This window comes from Tetrao urogallus (assembly GCF_951394365.1).
Source record: "Tetrao urogallus genome assembly, chromosome: 7".
In the NCBI taxonomy this organism is placed as follows: domain Eukaryota; kingdom Metazoa; phylum Chordata; class Aves; order Galliformes; family Phasianidae; genus Tetrao; species Tetrao urogallus.
The window spans coordinates 24,661,267-24,686,522 of NC_136820.1; the positions used below are offsets into that span (position 1 = coordinate 24,661,267).

Genomic DNA, 25,256 nt, shown 5'->3' on the forward strand with positions numbered 1-25,256 from the left:
CAGCTAGTTGAGGTTCTCCTTAATGCTTTAAACTTAAGTTTACTTGTTTAAAGTTATTTTGTTACTCCATTATGCCTTTGGAAAGAGAAGTGAAATATGGCTTCCTCACAGAGAAATATTAGGCATGTTTACACTTCCAACCTTTCATTTTTCTCAGTGTCCAAAGACCTATCTTGTATTATCTTCTTACTATACAACTTCTATCCTTGAGTATGTATTACAAATAACTGTTTTGTAGTTTAGATTGGTGAGTAGAATGAAGAGTAGGTAATAACCACCCTGAAGTTCTGCTGAAATTTGAAAAACAAAATCACTGTTTAGGTTCTTGTAACCTTCTGCTTTCTGTAGCAACCAAACTTTGTGAGTTCTATGGGAGAGAAATGAGTCTCAAAAAGATGTTTTCAGCTTGCAATTACACAAGAAAAACTTGTGTAATGAAAATTACATATTAAATAGTGTAATAATAGTGTAATATTATTACTCTTTCATGTTTTTTCTTTAAAGAAATGCAAAGTCCACTAAAAGACGTGTATGTTTTGTCTTTCTGAATCCACTGCAGCCACCAGCCTGTTTGCTGCATTGTTGAGTGACTTCCTCATGACTCCTGTTTTAGCAATTATGTCAAAAGTTTCATAAAGGAAAAATGTAGTTTGTTTCTCAAAAAAAAAAAAAAAAAAAAAAAAAGAGCTTTTTCTTTTCTTTCTTTTTTTTTTTTTTGACGACATTTGTGTGTGATACTTTTTCTGAATTCTTATCTCATTCCTAAGACTTAGTTAAGCTGTTTTCTGTCTGTATAAAGTCTCTATTTACATGTCAAGAAGGATAACCTGTGTTAACTTCCTCAGATAAGGTTTCCTATTGTTGCCAGTCCATTTTCATACACTGAGGAGGAGCCAGATATTGAACTGGCTGGCATCTGTGGCAAAGCTTTCAGATATTGTGGAACTGCAAGGACGTTGCGATCTGGGAGTAAAAATGAATAAAAGGTTCAGTTTGCTTGAAGTTAATAGCTGTTGAGGTGAAGATTGCTTGCTCACAGTGTTTGGATGATTTCTTTGACAGACACAAGAGGAAGTAGGTAGGATTTGCTGATGTCTAAAGGATGTATCTGGCAGAGAAAACTTGGTATTGTCAACAGTACACTGATTTGTAATTTGACTTTGGTGCTACTGGTAATAAGCGGCGATTCCCTGCACTGAACCCGGTTGTCTTGTGTCTTAATCATGTTTTGTTATTTTAAAATAATTTGTATTTATACTGATCTGTTCTTCTTTTTTTGTTTTCCTTCCTTTTTTGCCCTAAAATATAGGTTACCTATTTAAAATTCTTGATAAACTCTAGCTTTTTATTTTTTATTATTGAATTTTTGTTCATCAAAGTTTGCACTGTGCTTCATGTTCTTGATCAGTGTCCTTCCTGCTCTTTCATTTGGTATCTATATTTTTTCCCTGACCATCACAGTGTTAGCACTGCCAGGTGGTAAATGTTAATGTTAGACCATAGCCTGTTGACAATAAATGGGAAGGGCTGGCTGCAAAATCCCTGCTCCTTAATGTCTGATTAAATTTTAAGATAGGAAAAAAATAGTTTTTAGTAGTAAATTTGTTGCTGATCTTTCAAGACCTTTATTCTTTCTCTTTTTTTTTTTTTTTTTTTTTTTTTTTTTTTTTTTTCCCCTTTCCTCCAAAAGAGCTCTTTCAATGTAGATGCCAGGAGCCTTAAATTATTCAGGCATGTGCTTTTTAAATGCTCTGGCTTGCAATCTTTAAAAGCCTGTTAAAGAGAGATTCTTTACATAGGCTTCAGGTAGCTGTATTCTTCTGTCATTTTAACTAATGGCTTAGGATATTCCAAATGCAGTTTAAATGAGGAAAAGCTTTAATATTTATTTACGTGTTTGCAGCATGCAAAATCATGTGCAGCTTTTTCACACTATGAAGTGAAAAATGCTGTTTGTTTTCTTTCTCCCTGTGACTTAAATTTCAAAAATGAATTATACCATCTGAAAGAGCACTTTGTATCTGCTTCAGTACAACAAGAGCTGGTGAGCAATTGGCAAAGGGTAATTTTCACATATTTTGACATATTTTGAGGGGGAAAGTACACAACTAGAATGGAGTATAAAATACTAGAAAAAATGTAAGTTCTGATGTGTGTATTGAAGTCAGAAGGAGATCTGTTTGCTGGGTTTTGTTTTTGTTTGTGCTATAGAATAGTTTGATTTTGCAGCGTCTTGGAAGAAAAAAAAGTGGACTGAAAAAAACCGTCAACATTTTTAACGTGATGATTCAGTACATTGGCATCTGGTAGTCATATCTTGGTAGTGCACGATGTCCTAGAAATCACAGTTGGTAGTGTTTTGGTTTTCTGTATGTGGCAAGTTGCTCAAAGCCTATGTGCCTTCAGGATTTATTTTTTTCTGCTGTTCTTTTTTCTTTAGAGACTGCTGGAATCACCTTTCCTTTAAGTATTTCTTCAAGTGAAGTACTGCAGAACACAGTCTGACAAATGTCCTGCAAAGTGATACTAGCTCTTCTTGGTGCTCAGCTGGTAGTGCTTTCTGCTGCAGCTGTGCTTTGTTTCTTGCCACTCGACTTTAAAACTACTTCCTTTCATAGGTCAGACGTTGTCAAATACACATACATTTATTTATTTGTTTAAGAGTATGCTCCGCTAAGAGATTCTTCTTAAAAGGCTGTGAGAGTTGCAGCGCTGTAAGTTTGCATGACCTTGGGCATGCTGCTTAACATCTCTGTTTCTCTGTTTGAAGTAGGTGCAGGAATGCATGTATCACTCTGCTGTGAGGTACACAGCTTTCTTAATTATCAGTTATCTAGAGATCTCAAAAGCATTTCACAAAGAGAGTCCAACGCAATTGCTGTTGTAAGAGCTGGAGAAGTCAGACTGAGTTGATGTTGACCACCTTATCTCCCTTCACAGTTGCCTTAGATTGACCCACTTCTTTTATGGTGTCCCTGAGCACTTGCTTCCTTTATTTAAAGCAGGACAGAACCGTTATATTTGTATTTATTTATAATAATATAAATCAACTGTTAATTTCCCTTTCTCTCTCTCTGTCTTTTTATTTTTTATTCAAAAGAAATTAGTAATTGGTGTCTTTCAGAAAACTGTGGCTTGTTTTGTGGTTGGTTGCTGGGCATTATCCCATGTTAACATGGATGTTTTTGGGTTTTTTTTCTGCTACTTCTTCTAGAGGATTCTGCCATTGTCGTGACCTATTCCATAATCACAAGGTTTAATTCTTGAAAATGTTTTACTAAGACACAAATGGTGAACTCTAAGGCCTTTAACTTGTTACCTTAAAGGCAGAGAATTTGTGGACAATTGTTTGTCTTAGTTTTAATAACTAGTTTCTGTTTATTTGCTTTTATGCCTGTATTTTTGTGCTACATTTCCAGTATTGAATGAGCAAAGATTTAAGTTATCCTGAATCATACTGGTAGCACTGAGTCCGAAATTATGCAGTATTCCTCAATGGCACTGAGGAACAAATGACAGGGCAGCATTGAGCCTGTGGCTTTTGCATCTTGAAGCTTTCAAAGCTGAAGCTATTCCTTTCAGAGTTCTCTGCATGCTGTGATGGGAATTTTATTGTGAAAGGTACCACAGGCATCCCAACAGTGATAGTGCAACCATGTTATTTAGATGTGGCTGAACTGCACTGGGTCACATGTGAACCTGGTGATCTGCAGTGCTGTCGTATGGAGGAGCCCAAGCAACTGTATGGGGCTGTTATTGTGGGATTTTTATTGCTCAGCGTATCCCTAGCTTTCCACTTGTGTGTCCCTGCCAGACCAAGCTGACTTGGTGCTTTTTCCTGAGAGCCCATCTTCATTTGCTGTTTTGTTGCAGATTAAAGGCTTAGGTTGCATGTGGAGGTTATCTGCTAATGAATAAACTTCAGTCATCCTGTCCTGTGATAAATCTGTCTCTTAGATCAAAGATGAAGCATGTAGACCTTTTTTCTTTCAAATGGTAATTTCTTAAGGCTGTCAGATCACTTCCTGAGGTCTGTTTACATAAAAACAAAAAGCATTACACATATTTTATTCAAAATGTTGAATTTTCAGTTTCGAAAAAACTTTCCATTTCCTCTCTAAGGAAGCTTCCCCTCCTTCCCTCCCCATAAGGACACTGTGAAGATCCCATCTGTGGAAATAGAGGCAGGTTTGATGCTGTAACTTGTAGTCCTGGCATTATTTTCTTAACATAACAGTTATTTCTGTTTTAAAACAGAATAGTTGTTTAGTTAATTTCATCAGGAGCATGTATATGTATTAGAGCATCTGTTAATCTCCAGTTATATTAAACTAAGTATGCAGAATTTTTTTTCTACTGCATTTTCACAGAGAAATCAAAACCAAACAAGGCAGATTGTAGGGTCTTCGTGATTAATACAAAATAGTCACCCTCCTTAAGCTGTTTTTAATGCAGTATTTTTGCAAAACAGTTATTGTATTGCAAGAGCAGCCTAAATAATGATTTGAAAATCCACAAGCTCTGGGATGGCGTAAAATAAAGAGGTAGTCTGAAAGTGGAATCCACTTCTTTTTTTCATGTGTTTCCTTTGGTAAAATGTTTTTACAGTCTGTCATTTTTTTTTGTCTTGCTATCTCAGCAACTGAAGACAGAAGTCTCTCCCACAAACTGCCATAAAGTTTTCACAGGCTATAGCAGGAAAAAAGGGAGGAGAGAGTGACAGCTTCAAAACATCAATTAAGCACTGGAGATGCATGTGGTGCATTTATAGCATGTAGTAACAATTTTCTAGCTTCTGCAAACAGGAAAATATACCCCTCGGTTTAGGTTCTGTGTCCTTTTGTTGTGGTCCTATGAACGTTAGTGCTGAGATGTACTTGGGAGGAACCATTTATAAGTTGATATGTATAAATAATGATATTTGTTGTACTCAGCTTACTAACAGACAAGCTTTCTGAGTTGTAGAACTGGTCAATGTTTTTTTTTTCTAGAAATAAGCTAAAAGTCATATAAACTTGTGAATGGAAAACGGGTTCCTTTTTAAAGGCATGTGCTCCAATCTTTTTCCTGAGAAGGATTCTTTTACTTACTCTCCTTGATCTTGTTTTTGATACATTTCTCTTCTCTGTTACTGGATTACAGCTTGACCTTGATTTGAGGTGAAGAGAAAAGTGAACTGTCTTGGTAAAGAATATGTTTATTCTTATGTGTCTATTTGTTCTGTAAGCTGAGGATTATGCATGTTAGGAAAGAGTGAATCATTAGCAAATTTATTTCTGGTTGTCTTTATTTATTTATTTATTTATTTATTTTTCCCTGTGGCTGTTTATGAACTTATTCAGCAAATGTGGTTGCCAGTAAGTTAATGTAGTGAAATATTTTTTAGCAGTGACATTTACTGCCAAGTCCTGCAGTCAGTGAATAGGAAGGTTACTGACTGGCCAGGTTGTTGTCTTCAAATTTATATGTTATGAGTAGTCGCTGAGGACATTTGACAATTTACATGTGCAGAAAAAATTCCTAGTCTTATTAACTGGATCCTCTTTGCTCAAATGTTGTTTTTTTGTTGTTTCTAATGTATACCTTCAAAAAATAAATTGTTTTTTTTTTTGTCTTATTTGAATATCTTCATGTTAAAACTGTGCAATATTTTCTTATTAACCCATCTGTAAAGAGAATTTTACATGACCAAAGCACCAATATAAATGGAGACAAAAGAGACTGTAAAAAAAATTGCAAATGTTCAGTAAAGACCAAACGTTTCAAATATCTGGGAGTAGAATTTATGAACTAGATTTATACAATGTGAATACTCTGCATCTGTGTATGTTCTGTAAATAAGAAATATACATGCCATGTAATTTTCAGTCTTGCTGATTGCATGAATGTATAAAACAGTCATACAACATCAGGAAAAATGGGCTTCTGAAAAAATATATAGAGTATACAGTGGTTCTTAGTTCTCTGTTGTGATTCCCCTATACAGTAAGGATGCTTTAAGGAGTGGCAAAAGCCTTAAGCATCTGTGCTGAGAATCAAAGCCGGATTGCAGGTGGTCAAAATTCCACCAGCTTACAAAAGAGCACTTTGCTCTTTCCTCTTTCAATATCGAGTGACTTGAAGTCCTGACTTTATGTTCCCAGAGGTAACCACTTTTTGTCAATGGCTTCTTTGTTTCCCTGTTGAACTAGTGATAAAAACTTTGAGCTGAGTATTATTGTTGACTCATTTCAATGGCCGGCAGCTTTTCCAGTGTGAATTTGGTAGTGAACTTTTAAAAAGATTTAGGTTATTGATCATTAGAGCTGCCTTACTGATGAGCATTCTTGAAAATTTAGCATCCCGGTGTGAAGGACACAGATGCATTTGGAGTGGTGACAGTTTTGTTCTTCCATCAAAGTAAAACAAAAATCTCATTAGCTACCCTGAGTTAGTGTGTACTTCTTTTATGAATGTATACATGTTCTTACTGATAAAGGCAGACACATTCAAAATAATTTTCTTGAAATGCAATTTTGTTCCTTATAATGCCTATCACTGAGAGTTGCTAAAATTAAAACAAGTCATAAATAATCTTTTAAATCAGTTGTTTTGCTTATGCTGGAGAGCTATCTGTGTAGTCTGTTGGCTTTTCTTGCTTTCATGTACTGTTCAGTAGCTAACTGACAGATAAGCATGATTATCTTTAAAAATAATCTATTATTATGATGCTCATTTATTATGAGGATATTCCTATTTTACAAGGAAAGAAACTGATGCACTGGTTAGCAATATCTGAAATTAGACTTGTACGACTGAGATACCTTCAAACTAGAATCAGCCTTCTAATACCTGAAGTTGTTTAGGTCGTGAATGAGTGTCAGAGACAGGTATTAAATCCAGTTTCTTTTGAAGTCCAGCTGCAGGTACAAGGCCAGCTGTCTTCTCATAGGTAGTTTTCTTCATATTTCTGTGTCTGCGCATCCTTTTAAAATCCAGACCTGAAAACCCTAAATTGCTAATTTACCTGAAGTGGAAATTGTGTGTGTGTAAAACGCTGGGATATTATCTCACTTGGATATTTTAGTAATGGAAGTTACGTAGTACTTAGCCATTACCTCTTACAATTTAAATTAAGTTTTGGAAATTGCTGCAAATGGAAATCCTGTCCTCAGAAAAGCACACAGACCCTGATTTAGTGGCCAGCTTTCTTCCCATTTAACTTTATTGATAATTCCCAGGTAGGAATACAATTTAAGTTTTCTCCGAGGCCATTAAGACTTTCAAGGAGGATTCGCTTCCCCTTGCACCCTGCCTGGGAGCCCTTGGAGCCATACACATTATAAGTAAATGCAGAAATAAATGCTCTGATCTCCCAGGACTGTAACACCACAAACTAATGCAGGTGAATAGCAACCATGTTGCTCTGTGGGGTCCAGTATAGGGGATTAAAAAATTCTTTTTTTTTTTTTTCTTTTTCCCCCCTCATATTTATCTTATGCTGCCCACAGGTTTTACACCAATTGCTACAGATTCCAGCTGGTTTAATTTTTATGAGGTTACTGCTTCCTTCTTCAGGGAGCCCTAAGCCTCTGTTTATTTTGGGGGCAGGCAATCTCTTCCTCCTGCCTCACCTACTCTTCTCAAACATCAATGCTAGCCAGTTTGCTCCTCCTAACTTAATCCTCCCTCTTTCCCTCCCACTAACGTTCTGCAAATGTCCTTGTATTATTCTCAGAGTTATTCAGTGTCTGGTATTTATCAGCAAGTTAACTTTTGCCCTGGAGGTCTGGGCGGGAACCCTCAGCCCCTCAGGCAGTGCTTTCCCTTGGGCAGCCTCAATGGAGCCTCATGGAGTCAAGGTCTGAAAGGAAAGGAGAACACTGCACGGAGGGGACTGTGTGCAGCAGTGCTCATGACACATTTCTGTGAGACCCTGCATTTGGAGGCTGAGAAACTGTGTCTGGTAAATGCACCTCTCACTAAAAAACAAAACAAAACAAACAAACAAAAAAAAAACAACAGCAAGCCCACTTTCTGGACAGTTCTTAACCAGAAGCTGAAATCTTCTGGGGCTGGAGGAAGAGAGGGGGTCAGCTGGCCAAAATCTTGTCAAATCAGCCCTTTGCTTGGGGGTAGAGGAGTACAGACATCTTCTGATCCCATAAGGCAGTTCAGTCAGTTAGCAGCTGCCCTAATCAAGTGTCAGTTTAGGCATAAAGACCTAATAGTGTCCTAGCAATGTGTTCCCCTGCAGCCTATTAAAAAGTCCATCTTGCAATTGCTCTTAGGGTTTGGGGAATAACTTAACTTTGTACTGATATTTTCTGAAAGCCTCTTTCCCCCTCTTTCCTGCTTTCTCTAGCCAGGTGGGTGGGCTTTTTATTTTTTTTTATAAGCAGAATGTATTTTCAGCTTCAATTTTCAACCTACATGGTCCTCTTAAATGAGAAGCCAAGTGGCTACAAATATCCAAATTATCTCAGTGGTGCCTTAGGTACTGCCAGAATCAGAAGGCTGCAGGGGTACCCTCAGTAACTGATGAATATTTCAGAAATTGTAACTGCACAGACAAGCAAATGAGGGATATTTTGTGTGGAAAATGGGGATTTATAACATTGAAACAGTTATTAAGCTATACAGGTACAGCCTCTAATATTGTGCCCTCTCTGCCACCCTGGTGGCACCCTCCACCTTCAAGAAAACTGCATCCATTGCAGTCATGTAGGATCCTGGGTTAGCTACCTATAAATAGCTAAGCTAGCAAAAATTTTTCAGAGTCCTCACAGACTCTGAGACACAGACACAGTGCTTTTTAAAAACCATGTTTCAGTTAAAGAATGGCTTTTATTTGCAGTTCTGGAGAAGGTTCTGACAGAATTTCTTGCCTGAGAAGAGGCAGGAACATCATATTTAGGAGTCAAATAAGTTGTGCTGTAGAGAAGTAGCATATATCTACCATATCATTGTAATCTGACTGATCACTTTTCCCCATGTACAAGTGTTCTAATGTAAATCTATTCTATGGATAGTGATGCAACGTTTGCCACAACTTTGATGTGTGGTAGGTACAACAAATCTCTGTTCTCTGATTCAGCCTTCTTTTAGGTCTCACATGTTATTCTCAAAGGCTTTATATTCATGTCAGATCATAATAAAGATAGGGAATAATTATGGTTGATACATAGAATTAACACTATCTAGAGATGAGCAATTCAATTAATTTAAATTTATTTTCATCAAGACTTGTTTCTTATCTTTTAGTCCTTAATCTAGACTGCTTTGTGGTTTGATTAAAAAAAAAAAAAAAAGTTATTATTGCAAACAGGACTTGTTAACATGGGTGCATTACTGCAGATTTTAAGGTCTAGAATTACCCAGTATCAGTTGTAGGAAAATGTGCGTTTATTGTCCATCTTGAAACTGTGCAGTACTAAGCAGGAATTAATTCGTGCTTTCAATACAGTTCATCTTCACTTTTTCCTATTTCAATTTCAGAATCAATATTTCTTTTTCTTCTCACACTGTCATCTTAGAACACCTAGATTTTGAGAGCAAAATTCTACGATTTTGGACTGTCTTTTATTCTTCAATTCTGTCATCACTCTCCACCTCCTGATGATGTTATACTATTACATAGCATTCTTGTAATGCAGTATTCAAGTAGATGGTTAATTGATATGCACACTGTTGTATGCTTTAGACTGGAAGAGAAAATAAGCAATTTACTTCTTTTTGCAGAATGAGTTCTGTTATTAAAGTGCATTTATAGTTGCATATTTTCCAGTAAAGGTGACAGATTACTTCAAAGCTGGTATTTTCTTTTTGTTAAACAAGGTTCTCAAATAGATCCATCTTGCCCACATATTCTATTCTTGCCAGTTGGCTTTGAAAGCTGGTGATTGGGCTCATCGTTCAGAACTAGCTTCCAAAAAATGAGGTCCCATGCTGTTTCTATCTATTGAGCTGGTAGGGGCTGGAAGGATCTGATCTGAAGCCAAGGCAAAGACTGAATTGATAGAATCATATCTAATAGGTTTGCCAAGTACTGCCCAGTTGGGAAGTTCCACTTTCTGGGAAAGATTACCAAGACAAGGGGTGGCAGAGCATCCATAGTGATACCAGCTATCCTCAGATTTCCTTTCCAGGACTCCCATGTAGGAAAGGGCTATTTTTTATGTTAAGTGTATTTTCACACATTTGCTTCCTGTTTCTCTCTTCTGCATGTTGCTTACCTATTTTCTCCTTAGTTACAAATATGTACGTAAAGAGGGAAAATCTTAATGCTTTTTACTGCAACATTTTGCTTGTTTTGACTGTACTTAATGTATCTCTGCAGAAGCATCCATGCACACTCAGTATGTTTGCTTCTGTTTGACTCTCTTTGATCACACACACAGACACCCAAACATGCATGTGTGCTCTGACTCAGGTGAGCGGTTACTACTCAGTGGGACAAATTCTCTGTTTTCCATACTTTAATTTTTTTGTAACCTACATCATTAAGATTGTAAGTAATGTCATATCAAGATCATATATTTCTTTAAAAAATAAATTGCTTACGGATACATTTCTTCTCTTTCCTGGCATCTTTTGTTTGTGACATCCTGGCAGCTCAAGTCTCTCATCTAAGTTCCTTGAAGTCTATCTCTTGTCTAAGTTCCTTTTTTTTTTACAAGCTGTTCTGAAATCACAGTGATAATACACATCTGTGTGTCAGATATCCAATTTGTCACCAACTTCTTCCAGTATAGGGCAGAGAGTGGGACCTAAATGAAATCCAGTTGACTGCAACTCTGCTAAGATCTGATAGTGGTGACTTTGATAGATCAGATGGTGGAGAACTTGGTGGAGTCTATGTAGATGTAATCTGCTCAGTTACTTTTGAAATAGCCTTGCTTGTCTTTGCAGCTTGTCTTTGTCAGAAACAAAAGGTTTTTTTTTACCATTGTCTGGCCAAGAGATTGCATATGATGAAAGCAATTGCAGATCTTGCCTTGATCCGTGATTGCAGTCACTTGTCTTCAACCACTGCAGTCTTTTATATGTGCAGGCTTTCACTGCAAATCACCGGGTGCTGTTTAACGGGAAAGACTCAGTTACCACCCTTAACTGTCTTTCTCTCCTCTGACCTCTCCTCACCTGTCCCTTCCTCAGTGTGGTGTTTTTATTTAAGTTCTTGTTCCTATGCTGGGCTGAATGCTGCATTCAGCTGTAGCAGCAGAAACCTCCAGAGTATGAAGGAGTGGTCAGCTTTACCTGTTTCAGCTAATTCCTCCCATACATCCTGAAGATTACCAGTAACACTTTTCATGTTAGTATATAGTGGAAATAAATGGAGATAACACTTTGTTTTGGCATCCTTTTGTCTTTCGTCTGATGCCTATTAAATGTTTGTTGAAATTTGGAGTGTATCTATTTGCAAAAGTGTGTAGCTCAAATCAAAACCCTTTAGAAATAAAGACCCAATAAATAACCTCTGGAGTGCAGAATGCAGTTGTTTCATAGGTTAAATGCATATTTTTGAAACCTCCCTAGAAAGTATATATAAATTCTGACATTCCCACCTGGGAACCATGCAGGAAGTATTTAGTTTTTTAATTCATTGCACTGAATGTACAGATACCTATACTGAATGCACAGTTTAAATGGTAAGTTACTATTACAGAGTTAGGGAATTTCAGGTTTCAGATGAGACCACAATGTTGTGGTTGTCATTATTAGCAGACATGTAAATAAATAAGAGCATCTAGGGTCGATACTATTAGGTGAGAAGTAACTAGCTTTTTACCCTCCTGGATGAACAGTTCCAGATTTTCTGTCTTTTTTTTTTTCTTTATGAAAATGCTTACCTGTTGTACTTAAAACATAAATAATTTCTCTGAATCATCAGGTGAGTGCTGCTCAGTTATACTGAGCAAGGAAAATTGCAAAAACACGTATTAGGGTCCCTGTCCTTAAGTGTATTTCAGTTTGCATTTTGATAGCAGTTCAGAAATGTTATCGCCTGTTTTGTCACAGACATAATTCACATCTTTCTTCAGGCACTGTAAACAAGAGAAATGGTTTAATGGCTCCATAAAAGGCACTCTGTGCTGATAGCTGAGATTAGACCCTTTAGTAATGGATTTTTGTGTGCTGGGGGAAGGGGAAGGCTTGGCAGAAGTAAATGTACTGGAAAAGAATCTCTGAGAGACTGATGTATCTGGAGTGCCTGCTGCATTTCTGCGTGTGTTGGGAGGTGGATTTAAAGTGTGACAGTATAGGCTTTATCAGTACAAGGGCTTGCTCTTCTTGTTTTTTGAATTTTACTGAGTACTAACTCGAGTTACCCTGGTTAGTTCGGCACCTGGAGTTGTGGTGGTATTAACTCAGAAATTTTTCCACATCTTCTTTCTTTTTGTCTTGCTGTTATAAAAATCCCCTCTATTCAAACCTGTTCATGAAATCTCTCTGTATTTACGTTGCATATTAACAGTTTTGTCTCAGTCAATCATAAAAATGAATCAGTTTATTTGCAAAGTTGGGTTTAGAGAGTGGTGTGAGGCCATAAATTTGAAAAGCAAATCAAAAACGCACAGCAATGTTCAAGGCATTATGACTTCCAGTGACCTCTTTGTTGCATCCTGTTCTCTGAAGCTATGCAAAGTTCTCAAACTTAATGCAGATGAATGTAGTATTACTTTCAGGGTCATTGAATTTAACTAAGAACCAATTTTGCTGTTGATTTTATATAATAAATTATCCTGGAAGTGTTGATAATAAGATATTTTTATCTTTTTTTGGTCTGTGGAATCAAGACCTGCTGTTTGCCAGCATCATAGAATTACTGGTATTATTTAATGCCTTTTAAAAATATGTTTAAATCAGTTCTTCACAAAGCAAAATCCAATTTTATATTGTATTCTAATAGGAACCTGAAGTTTGAAAATTTTAAAATATCTTTTTTTTTTTTTTTTTTTTTACTCAAAGGAAAAATGTCTTGCAATTTCATCTGAAATATGTATTGTTTCTTCATCTTGAATAATCATTTTTTGAATAGAAAAGATTATGAAATCTTGGCTTTAATATTTGATGTAGTGCATTTCTTAGGCTTTCTCAAAAGAAGAGCTCAGTTCTGCCTGTAAAGAGATGGTACAGTTCCTGTTTGCTAGCCTAGGAAGCATGCAAAGTCTCCTCTAAGACAAATAGATTCCTTCTTTTAATTTCAGAGTTGTTAATAATAGTATTCTCCTTGTAGGTTTTAAACTGGGTGTTATGAGCAAAGAGTTTGTTACTTGTCAGCAGCAATCCCCAGTCAAAGGAGTGCGGCACTTGAAAACAAGGGGTATCTGCATGTTCTGTGCGAGTTCGTTACATGGTGACATTGTCACTGTTTTGTGTAAAACCTAAGTACGTAAAAAACATCTAAAAAACTCAGCTAATATAAGACTATACATTCTGTATTAGATATAACATGCAAGCTCTCCAAATATGCACATCTAGATAGATAAACCTATACATGGTGAATATGCTATATGTATTATAACATGATCAGTTGGCTACAGATGGTAGCAGTCCTGCTTGCCTTATGTCTGCATGTTGGCTTCAGAGACAGGGTCTGTGCTTTGAGCCTGTTATGGTCCTGACACGCCTGACTTTCCAGTGCTTGAGATGAGGTGTTGAAGCTGGCCATCTAAACACCGGTTGTAAGGTTGTTTGCTTATCAAGTTGGGGAGTAGTTATCTGTAAGTAATCACTTGGGATGAAATCCTGGCCCTTGGTCACTTCTTAAAAAGGTTGTTTTAAAGTAGAGTACCTGTTAACTGTAATAGGGTTGAGACTGTGTTCTGGGGTTAAACAAAATGAATTTACCATCAAGAATGAAGTAGTGAGGAGCTGGTTGTTTGAAATGGCAATTTTTTAATTTGGATGTGTTGGTATCTGGGTGTGCTGTGCTAAAATTAGCAACCTTGCTCTTATCAGAAGAAAACTGATAGAAAAAAGTCATATGAAATACAGTTCAGCAAAGCCATGTACGTTTAAAAACTGTTTTAATCGGCAGTCTGTGAAATGAGTGCCATACTAAAATGAAGAGCAGTGGATGAAGGTGGCAGTGATGATGTGAGGACCTGTTTTGAATGCTTGAAATTTTACTATTGGAATAAGTCTGTCATCTTCAGCCACACTTCAGATGTGGTTTTAAAGGTCAAGAGGCATTTGAGAATGCCCTCCCAAAGTGAACCAAGTGTTTTTCCTTTCTTCCTCTAAAAGTGTACACTTAAAAGTTACAGATAAAGCTTAGCATGGTGACTGTGTCAGGAGACTGCCTGAAGAAGGCTTTAAATTTTACAGCTACATTATCTTTCTGGCCATAGTTAAGATAAAGATCTAATATAAAATCACTTTGAACTGTAATGCTTTCCTTAAATAAAATGAAGGCGTTCACCTACTTGATTTGATACACTTTACCCTGGCTTATAAAGCTGGGAGGAAGGTGAGGTAAACTTTAATTAAAACTACAGCACAGATGCCTCCTAGCACCGTGCCCTGTACCTTGCTAGGACTGTACAGTAAGCAAAATAAAAATGTACCTCGCAGCCGAGGCAGCAGGCTGGAGCCGTGTTCAGTGAAAGTAATTTAATTAGTGTTGATCATGACTCCAGATGATGGTGATTTGATAAGGAATAATTTAGTACTTAACAGCCTTTTACATGCACCAACTCCATGTGGGAAGGTAAAGCAAATTGCACAAAATGAATGTGCTGCTTTCACTTGTGCCTGTGCCAGTGAGCTGGAAAACTGCCTGTTAGCAGACGTTCAGGCTCTCAGCGCTGTGATGAAATACCCAGCCAGTTCTCCGTGCAGGGCTGTGGTGTGGGAGTCTCTGTACTCCCGTTATTTAAAAATAAATAAGGGAAGTAATTTTTCATAACAGATTAACTTTGAGGAAGTAGCAATGTTAAAATAAAAAAAAATAAAAATAAAAAGTCGAGCAGTGTGTGGCCTTGGTGCAAACATGTGATACTGGCTTTAGAAAAGAGTCTTGTTAGGGTTGTGGTTTAATTCTGTGATCCAAGTTGGGGAGCTTGCCGACCTCTGTGTCAGAGTCATCGTTCTGGAGATAGAGCTTCCATCCCACACTGAAACATGCAGCACTGCAGTGCTGTCTGACCAAGGCACGTGAGGATAGCAGTGAAAGTTCACTCATGAAAACCTGAAGCAAACAGCTGGGGGTCAGCCTGATTTCTGATAAGAGTGGAAAGCTGACCATGGGCTGCAGGTTGCTTTATTATTAAATTTCAAAACCTTTATTCAATGTTTTGTTTTACTGCAAGTTCATGTAATTTTATTCAGAAAGATTTCTTACTGTGATATTCACTACTTTTTACCTCTGTAAGTTACTGTGCTGTGTTTCTGTGCTTGCGTTACTCTCTTCTTTTACTGCACAGTCTTTCCATGAGGAATGACTGCTGTTCACCAAATGTGATAACTGAGTAGAGGTCTTAGAGACAATTCTTGTGAGTTTTGTGAATATATGTGTGAAAATAATACGGCAACATCTTTCACACTGACTTACACTGACACTACACACTGACTACTACACTACTACACTACTACACACTGACAGCTTAGAGCTAATACTATGAGCTGTCATATTAGCAGGTAGAAGAGAACTTGTTTGGGAAAGAGTTCTTTGAATGTTGCCCAGTTGCAGGAAGACCAGTGGTGAGAATCAGAAATCAATGTCTAACACACTTGTAAATCAGGTTTTATTGGTACTGTTGTTTACTTGTAGTGTTTCATTTACCAGTCAAACATGTCTATGTTTGTGCCCATGCAGTGGTAAAAAATAGTCTGTAACCAATTGTCTTTCCTAAGGTCAGGTATAGGGGAAGGGACAAAATACCACCTAACAGTACATAACAGGAACTTAATTTTGCAGTGAAGATTCTCTAATGGGATGCTGCATGTAAGTGGCTTCCTCCAGAGGTACAAATGCTTTTGTCAGGCTGCAGTGCGATGTCCGAACTATGGTGTTTCAGTGACAAAACCACCACAAATCAGTCATAAGAGTTCCTCTCCAAACTCTAGACTGCTTAGAGTCCAAAAATTGATTTGAAATCTCATTTTATTTAAAATTTGAAGGGCATGTTTTCACACTGTTAAATATCTGTCGTTAGTCCTTCGTCCTTCTAGCCACTTAATTTAGATTTGCCTGTGTTAGGTGAACTTTGAATTTTCTTCTGCTTTAATTTTAGTTAATGTTGGCTATGAATAAGGAAAGTTGGTTGGCTTAAAATAATCTGCTGTTAACCTTATCTTTACCTTTGTCCTTTTCCTTAATCCAAACCAACTTGTGCTTCTCTTTGATGATGCATTTCTGTCATATCCCTCTCTTCTTTTTGCTATATATAAAAAAAAGCATAATTTTTTCTCCATTTCTTTCTATATCCCATTTCATGTTGAATTTGGTGAGGCGAGAATTTCGAGAAAAATTACTGAAGGCATTTCTTGTGTATTTTTTCAGCTATTGCTTATAACTAAAGAAATATAATCACCCAGTTTCTTAAGTTTCACTACATATTTGCATGTATTCTGTGGGACAAAAAGATAATGGATCATATACTTTAGGCTATTATATGATAAATGTATTTTTGAAAAATTGGTGTGGCACTCATTGAAGTGAACTGCTATTGCATTTATAGATAAAAGCTATCTCACAAATATTACTTAGAAACATTTGGTTCCTGGGAAGTATTTTGCCTCTGACAACATTTACAGTAGCTAAGCCAAATATATGTGGGCTGTTATTTTCCTACTAATGAGATGGGATCCTGGCCATCATTCTATTAAACAATAAAAGTGGTAATAGTCAATGCAAAGGATCTCTGGTGTGTATTTTTCAGTTGATACCCAAAGAAATGCTTGAAATGTTTATTTCCTATATTGTTTTTAGTATTGCAATGGTTTAATTAATCATGTGTTTAATTAACAGTGTCTAGTTTACTTGAGAAAGCTCATTGTTAATATTGTACTTGGTTTTTAATTACATTTTCTTTCTCTTTCCAGTGGCTTTTCATGGTCTCCCTGTGAAAATCAAGAAGGAACCCCATAGCCCATGTTCAGAACTTGGCTCTGCTTGCAGTCAAGAGCAACCATTCAAGTTCAGTTATGGGGAAAAGTGCCTGTACAATGTCAGGTAAAACAATCAGGAGTATGTCTACAGTGAGAACTACTGGTTTAAATGAGGACTGACTAAAGAGTAATAAAGCCATAATAGAGATCTTATAAAAGTTACCTCTTCAGCAGATAACAGACTGATGAGATAATGCTCTTAGCTGATGAACACTGATGGTGTTGTTTACAGTTGTATGAAACACATAACTGTTTTAAAGCAGTGTTTTTCATCAAAATGCATATTCTCCATTCTTTCTCCATGGGAGATAGCCAGAATTTTAAAACCTATGGTGCAAGCATGAAATGGAAGGAGTGTCTGGTTTTCTGTGAGTTGTGTTGAAAATACTTTCAAGATGCACTACACACATTAGGAAAGAGAGTAAACTCTATGTAACAAACTGGCAGATCTGAACAGCACCTTAAATATTTGACATGTTTTGAAATGACATATGCCTACATTCAAGGATGACTGCAATTTGAAATAGTATTTCATTAGAATCTGCATCTTTGCTATCTTTTCAAAAGAAAATTGTCAGTTTTTATAAGGGTAAACAGTAAAAGCTTTAATTATTCTGAGGGGCTTGATATGACTGCATTCTTTATTGATTTTCTTTTGGCTTGCACTTACATGTCACTCCTACCTTCAGTGTCAACAGCAAAGGGTTTCTTATTGACAATTCAGTCTATTTATATCTTTAAATTTGCTGGTGAGTTCTTGTTCACATTAATGTATACCAAAACTGAGAGCACTTAAATCATTTGCATTAACTTTTTTTATGTGGAAGAAAAGAAAAAAACAGACTGGCACCTTTACCAGTCAGACAGGATTGGTTTTGATTACAAAAATCAAACCTGTGTGTTAATGGATCTAATGGATTTGGGGGACCTGACATAGGAAAGTGTGCAAGTTCATGCTTACTGTCTGCTTCACATCTGTGTTTTTACTGTTTGGAAACAGGAATGATCAAAGTGTGCTGATGCCCTTTTCTCATTTGGGACACCTTTGTATATGCAGGACTTGAACGTTATTTTTGAGAGAGAGGGAAAAAGAAAACTGTCAGAGGAGGCTGCTGACATCCTATGTGGGTAGCAAAGCCAGCATAGCATTGTTTTTCTGGGTCAGATCCCTTCCCTCTAGCTGCATTCATTGTTTTACTGTCTCACTTTGTGATTTGTACAAGTTATAAAAAGAGTTTTGACAGGCACTGCCAGCTCTTCATGCTCTAGTCCAGGTGCTTTTACATCTGTGTATTTTGTGTATCCCTTGTTAGAATGTCACTGTAAGACTGAATCCTTTAAAAATACATTTCTAGGCTCCAGAGAAGAAAATGCTATGTTGAGCCACTTACCTCCAAAGTGATTTTTTTTTTGTGTGCTCTTTTCAGTGTAGAGAGTTTCTCTTCCCTAAACTGCTTAATAAAGTATCTGTAATAGAAAACCTGTATGTGATGCTTTTTTTTCTCTCTCTTAATGTGTTTCATGTGTTTGCTGAGAAAAAAACCTGTCCATCCTTCCTCTTGCTTTACTGATAGTGCCTATGATCAGAAGCCACAAGTGGGAATGAGGCCCTCCAACCCACCAACGCCATCCAGCACTCCTGTGTCACCACTGCACCATGCCTCCCCAAACTCAGCTCAGACTCCTAAACCTGACCGGGTTTTCCCTGCTCATCTCCCTCCTTCCCAATCCATTCAAGACAACAGCTTCCCTATGGACCACAGGTAAAATGGAAAACCCATACAGGACCTGTCGAGAAGGCATTTCAGTGATGGCTGCACGTCTCTAATAAAGGGCAGCACTGGCTTCAAGCCAGCAAAGTTCAGAATGTCAGAAATATGTGTGTTGTGTAAAAAAGTGGCACTCTGCTTGATGGACTTCAGTAGAAGTCGATCTTGGCACTGACAGAGTTTTAATAAGCTGGTTCTACTGCCTTGTGAGGGCAATTCACTTGAGGCTAGTAAGCCCCATGAGGTGATGAAGTCACTAGCAGACATGATCCTGGCTATAAGTATCTTGCATCCTCCTAAGAAATGTACCTACAAAGAGATAAGTGGCTGTATTACGATGTTAGTGCTTGAGAATATTCTTTGGAAGGGTGGATCATTTTTCCAACTGCTTTTGAAATATAGCATTTCAAACAAACTAAGATGCCAACATAAACTGCGCTTAAATAACATTAGTCTGAGTAAAAGCCACAAGAGTTGGAGTCTAGAATTAAAGCTTAAACTGTCCTTAAGTCACCCTGTTTTGTTTTGATGTTAGAAATCCCTAGACAACTGACTGTCTTTCTTAGCTCTGTTTTGCAACAAATATGCTCAGTGAATTTCCCTTATTTTTTGAGACCAGACACTTGTTTGTGGAATTCTATTCATTCTAACCATTGTAACAAGAACCTGTGTTTGCTGAATTGCGCAGTTTCTCAGAGCATTTTGCTTTTCAGCTATATATAGATATATAAGTTCAGCAACTTGTCTTAGTGCATACAGTTTAACAAATTGTTAATGAATTGTTAAACTGTACCTGAAAAGAAAATCACAGATTTTGGGAGCATGCTTCTGCTCTAATAAGGGCTATTATCTCCAGGGATTTGTGCAGATCACTTCTGAAGGAGGTTGCTATGGTTTATATTGCTATTTTGTGCCCTACTAGGATAGTATTAAATATCACCAAGATTCCTATGAGCATGTCTAGCTCATAGGAGCTAGACATTGTCTAGCTCATTGAAGGAGCACTGAATTGGGCCCTTCAACTGCACTGTATAGTTTCCCCCCCCCCCTTGCACTGCTATTTAACCAAGTTGACCCCTGGTGAAGCCAGACTGCAATTCTGATTGCAGGAGTGTGGTTAAATGTGTTTCTCTGTACACACACAAGTCATTGTGTATTGTCAGAAGACTAAAATCCCCCAAAGATAAGTGGATTTTGTGTAAGAGAGTATTTTACAGGTTTTTTTTTTTTTAAATTATTATTTAATTATTATTTTAGAGCCATTTGTGAAGAGAATACTGAAACTCCATGTCAGCCTGAATTTGAATGATTATGGAGGTTTATCTTTCTGTAACTGTAATAATTACTCTATGTAAGCTTTATGGGTTCCTTACACATTTTTTTTCCCTGTGTCTTTGAAGTTAATTTTCTTTGGGAAATTTTGCACTTGTGCTTCCCTTCGTGATGTGATAAAATATCACATTTTCGTGAATATCAAATTAGCTGGGGTAAAAATCTCCTTTTTCAACCTTTATAAAGAAAAGTACAATTGTAGTGGAAGATGTTTTTCCCCCATTTTCTTCTTTACTTTGAATCTTCTCATTTGATGTTGTTTGAAACAAATGTACTCTTCATATTTTTGTGCAATTCAAATCTTCCTGATTTACAAGATGATAGCTGTAATGACTGCATTCAGAAAATGACATTTAAACAAATGGTCTACCTATATACGTTTGTATATAAATCTGTAACTCCAAGTATATTGGAGTTACTCCAACGTGCATTGGTGGTATAAGATAGAATCAGTATCTAGAAGATACAGCCCATACATCTTCATACTGGGCATGAATATATGAGAGATAAGTGGTCCTAACAAGTACCAACAGGAATCAAATCCACTTGTGTAAACAAATGACTTGATTCCATACAAAGCTTCCAGTACAACAAGTATTATTAACTTCCTTTGAGGCTTTGTGAGTGAGTCTGTTTCTTATTTTAACTTCAAGTTGCAATTTTCTGATTCACTCCTTGACAGTTCTTAATGATAATTTCTGCTTCTTTTTTTGGCTAATGAAAAAAGGAAAAGAGGGAAATGAATGCATTGCCAGTCAGCCTAACTGTTTCATAATACATTTGAGTTTCTAAGTTTATTTTCTGCAGGTGTAGGTGGAATTGCAGAAACCAATGGTACAGTGTAATATTCTTTGTACTGCAGAATAGAATATTTACAGCAACATTAAAAAATTAATTTTATCTCTAGTTCTACATTGTAATCGTTTCTATCCCTGTAGCTCCCACAGTATTTGTAATTAAGCTATGATGGTAAATATTTCTCAGGCTAAGTCTGCAGGAGTATTTTGACAGATGTTAGGGTTTCAATTATTTCAAAAACATGTACTGCATATAAGATGATTTTCAAGGACTGTGTTACTTATGCAATCAAAACCCTGCGTTCTTCTTCACTTGCTCCATTTTGTCCAAGACAATGTCTGCTTTTGCTGGCATGAGCCAAACTCAGTTCCACTGCGGAGTACAAGAAGCTGAAGAATGACTAGTTCTTCATTTTTGGTGCGACAATGCTAGACTTGCAGAGAAAGGCACTTTTTAAAAAAGAGGAATAGTGAGTGGTTAGTTGGGGTAGTAAGCACTTTGTTGCAAGAACATTGTTGCACCTGCTGTGGATTAGAAAAGGCACAGTTCTGGCGGTGATAGTTACCCCCAGTCTGGTAATCTGTAGATCACACAAGACTGTGGGGTTTGTCAGAGCAGGGTGCGAAAATAGCATCCTTGTATTCTGTAGGCTTCTGAACCTGCAGATGTCCAAGTAATTACATTCAAAACTTCTAGTTTTATGAAGAGAGAAACAAATGCAAGTTCATGAGTAGTGATGCATGGAAATGAGGTTGATTTATAACTGAATGCTCAGATTTTATGTGTACTGAATAGCATTTTGGAGTAGTGAATGACAACATGGCCTGTGTGGACTTCTTCCTTCATGTAGAAATGATCATGGGAAGAAGTTGGTGTAGGAGGGAAATTCTTATGCTTTATTTCTCTTAGCAAAAGTCTGTACCCTATCCTTTTTCTGGAGTGCTTAAATTCCCTTCTGAAATGCAGTGCCACCTTTGCAGGTAGACCTTTGTCCCCAAGGGAACAGAACTGTATACTTTTACTCGGGCATGATTCCAGGAATTGAGACAGGCAATATTCTTTGCTTACAATGATTGTGTTTGTTGTAGTGGTCAGAATGGTTTCTATGTAACAGAACTGCAAGAGTAAATTAGAGTACAAGCAATATGCTGTTCATGCTCATGAAAGAACAGAGAAATCCATGTTACTGTTGTAGTATAACATCAGTCTTTTTGCTGTTTGGACTCCTCTGTTGAGAGACGTTGAAGGCAAGGAATATGGTGGTGGGGGCAGGTATTAGAGTTGGTATTAGTAGGTGGGGGGTTTATTTCTTTGTTTCTTGCTGTTCTGCAGCACTGCCATGATCATAATCCTGGTGGGGAGTGTTTAGCATTATCATAAACAAAATGTTTGCTACTGAGAAAGTGATAAAGCCATTCCCTCCTGCTAACCATAATCCGTGAAGATCTTTGTGAAATGGAATGTAGCTTAAGTCCTTTACACGACGTCTCTAACTTGTGTCCTAGATTTCGCCGCCAGCTCTCTGAACCTTGCAATTCTTTTCCACCTTTGCCTGCAATGCCGAGGGAAGGACGTCCAATATATCAGCGGCAGATGTCTGAGCCTAACATCCCCTTCCCACCTCAAGGTTTTAAGCAGGAGTATCACGATCCAGTTTATGAACACAACACTATGGTTGGCAGTGCAGCCAGTCAAAATTTCCCCCCTCCTCTGATGATTAAACAGGAACCTAGAGATTTTGCATATGATTCAGGTAGGTGAGACTCTCTTTATTTCTGCATAGTAAAGTAATAAATGAGTCCAAGGTAGTGCTATTGATGTTTTGATCATATTAATTGAAACTTGCTCTTTTGACTTTAAATGTCTCAAAGTAATTTATGTCCAGTGAGCCTTACAAAATCATGAGACTGCCACATATAGCACCATGTTCTTGTGCCACTGTTTCCTTGTCTTGGTCTGCAGAGGATTTCACTTCCTAGAACTCTCTGTCCAGACAATGTACATATTAAAAAAGCCAGAGAAGAAAAAATTGTGGGTGTAGAACTGGGCTTTGCTTAAACAGGGTCTTGCTCTGTACTGTCTCATCTCTGACCTCTAAATTTGTGTGTTCCATTTTACGAGCTCTTTTATTTGCCTGCCAGAAGCAGAGGACTCTTTCTCCTCTTGCTTGCACTACCTTAAATCAGAAGTAACTCCACTGAGGTGGGGTTTATACAGCTATAAAACCAATGAGGGAGAAGAATCAGGCAAATTGGTGTCAGCTTCTCAGTTTGTGCATACTCCTGTGTTTTGTAGAGGTAGATAATCTGTGATACCAGATTGCTGATGTAGAGAATACACTATTGCTATTAATAATGTTTATTATTATTGTGCTTTTAGGGCAACCGAAATGGAGCCTTACTGCTCTACAGATAGCATGAAATAGAGGAGATGGTGGCCCATTTTGAGTAGCTTCTGGTCAGAAAAGATAAAAATGTGAATCAAAGGAATATTATTATTAATGTTAGATTCTTTTGCCACAATTTAAATATTTATAGTGTATTTAGGAAAGGAGAAAGAAAAGGAAGGAAAAATAGAGGCTAGTGTTGAGTTCCAGGTAAAGAGGAGAGGGAAGCTGTAGGGTAGCATGGACGTTATGCTTAGATTAGAACAGCATGGAGCAGAATGGATGAGGTAAATGGGGTAAGCAGCAACTTGGTAAGTACCGTGGTGTGAAAATGCAGTCAAAAAAGATATTTCAGTTCCTTGATCACTGTCTTTATCTTTCTTCATGTATGCTAAACTGTTGAAGGGGGGGGAACTTCAACAAGTCCTTATGGTGCTCCTAGGGCAAGGTATGTTGCTTTTACCAGGCATTCTGTGTTGCAGCAGGGAGAATGGATGACCCTTCATTGACTTCTGTCTAACTCTCTTTCGGTTACCTCCTGTGCTTTCCTCCTGGTTCGATCTCTGGCTAGATGCTTTTGCAGTTTTGTTTCCAGCAGCTGTATGGCTGCTGAGTTGTGGTCTCCTTTGAAAGTTTAATCCGTTACAAACTGTCTTGCAAACTGGTAAAGTAGAAAATTTGTTTTTATTGTTTTTTTTTTCCTATGCTATCTTAACATTACCTATTTAATAGAATATTTCGTGGCGACATTGGTGTAATGTGCCTGTTTTAGGATTGATCTCCATGTTCAAACAGGTGATTTTGGAAAGTAGAGTTGCTTTTGCCTTTCTTATTCTTCACAAACAAAAAAACAATCCTTAGATAAATTTGCATGAGGCATATACAAGAAGGGACTAAGAACTTCTGAACAGAAGTATGACAATATGAAAATCGGTTTAGATTGTATGACTGAGATCTTGAACTAAACCTGTTCACTGACAAAGGTTCTGAGATAATGTGGTTCTGGCAGTCTTGTATCTTTAGTCATAGAGAAGAGCAGGGGAGAGACTGTCTGCAAAGTTAATGTGGCTGGGGATAATAAATAGGGGACTGCAGCTTCAGGCACTGCCAGTCCCCTGCAACCTTCACAAGCACCGTTATTCATCCTTCTAAATTAAAGGGTGAAAAAAAGCCCTTTTGTAAGCAGGCTTCATATTTGACTGGGAAGTGGGATCGCCTTATTGCATGCTGTTACTTTGAGCCTGGGTTGTCTGCTAGCATCTGCCTTTCCTTGGAACATTCTTTATGGCAAAAAAGCAATTTTGGTTCTGAAAAGATGCGCATAGTTGTGTCCAATCCTATCATACTCCTTTTTTTTTTTTTTTTTTTTTTGGTGCCAAGAACATTTCACTTTTTAGTAATGACATTTAAGCAAAATTGTTGTTTCTTTTGCGGATGAATAATTAGTTTTTAAAAATGTAATAGCTGTGTAACCAGTGGTCATGAAAAATTAATCTGTTGGTATCAGGAAGTACTTTTATTGGCCTCAGAATCACTGCATTTAAGTTGACACATCTGTACACTCCATAAATTGCAGTCAACAACTGTGGTCTGTTGATATTTTGTCTTGTTACCATCTGTTCTCTAGAAGCCATCATTTTCCATCCTTGCTAAAAGTACATTAAATAAGCCCTTAGGAAACATAATGTATTTGTCACTGAATCATTGATTTCATTTTTTTGCCTATGGATGTTCAGGGAAGGAGGAATGCCAGAGTGAAAAGTCTTTTTTTTTTTTTTTTTTTTTTTTTTGCATGCTATTTTATCGCAGCTCGGATAAGAATATAGAAACATATTTAAAAAGTTCATTGTAATACACTAAGATGTTCCTTTTGG

General features: G+C 37.2%; 1 protein-coding gene across 7 annotated transcripts in view; it reads left to right on the forward strand.

Annotated features, from left to right (window-relative positions):
- ETV1 (ETS variant transcription factor 1) overlaps positions 1-25,256 on the forward strand; it is a gene marked incomplete at both ends in the record, with an annotated part of 61,276 nt that overhangs the window by 15,453 nt on the left and 20,567 nt on the right. For 6 of the 7 annotated variants that reach the window (XM_079537989.1, XM_079537992.1, XM_079537991.1 and 3 more), the window contains 3 exons: positions 17,032-17,161; positions 18,672-18,860; positions 22,502-22,749. In XM_079537989.1, the coding sequence (XP_079394115.1) occupies positions 17,032-17,161; positions 18,672-18,860; positions 22,502-22,749 (567 nt within the window). The remainder of the gene's footprint in view (positions 1-17,031; positions 17,162-18,671; positions 18,861-22,501; positions 22,750-25,256) is intronic. The other variant, XM_079537995.1, reaches the window with a different exon arrangement.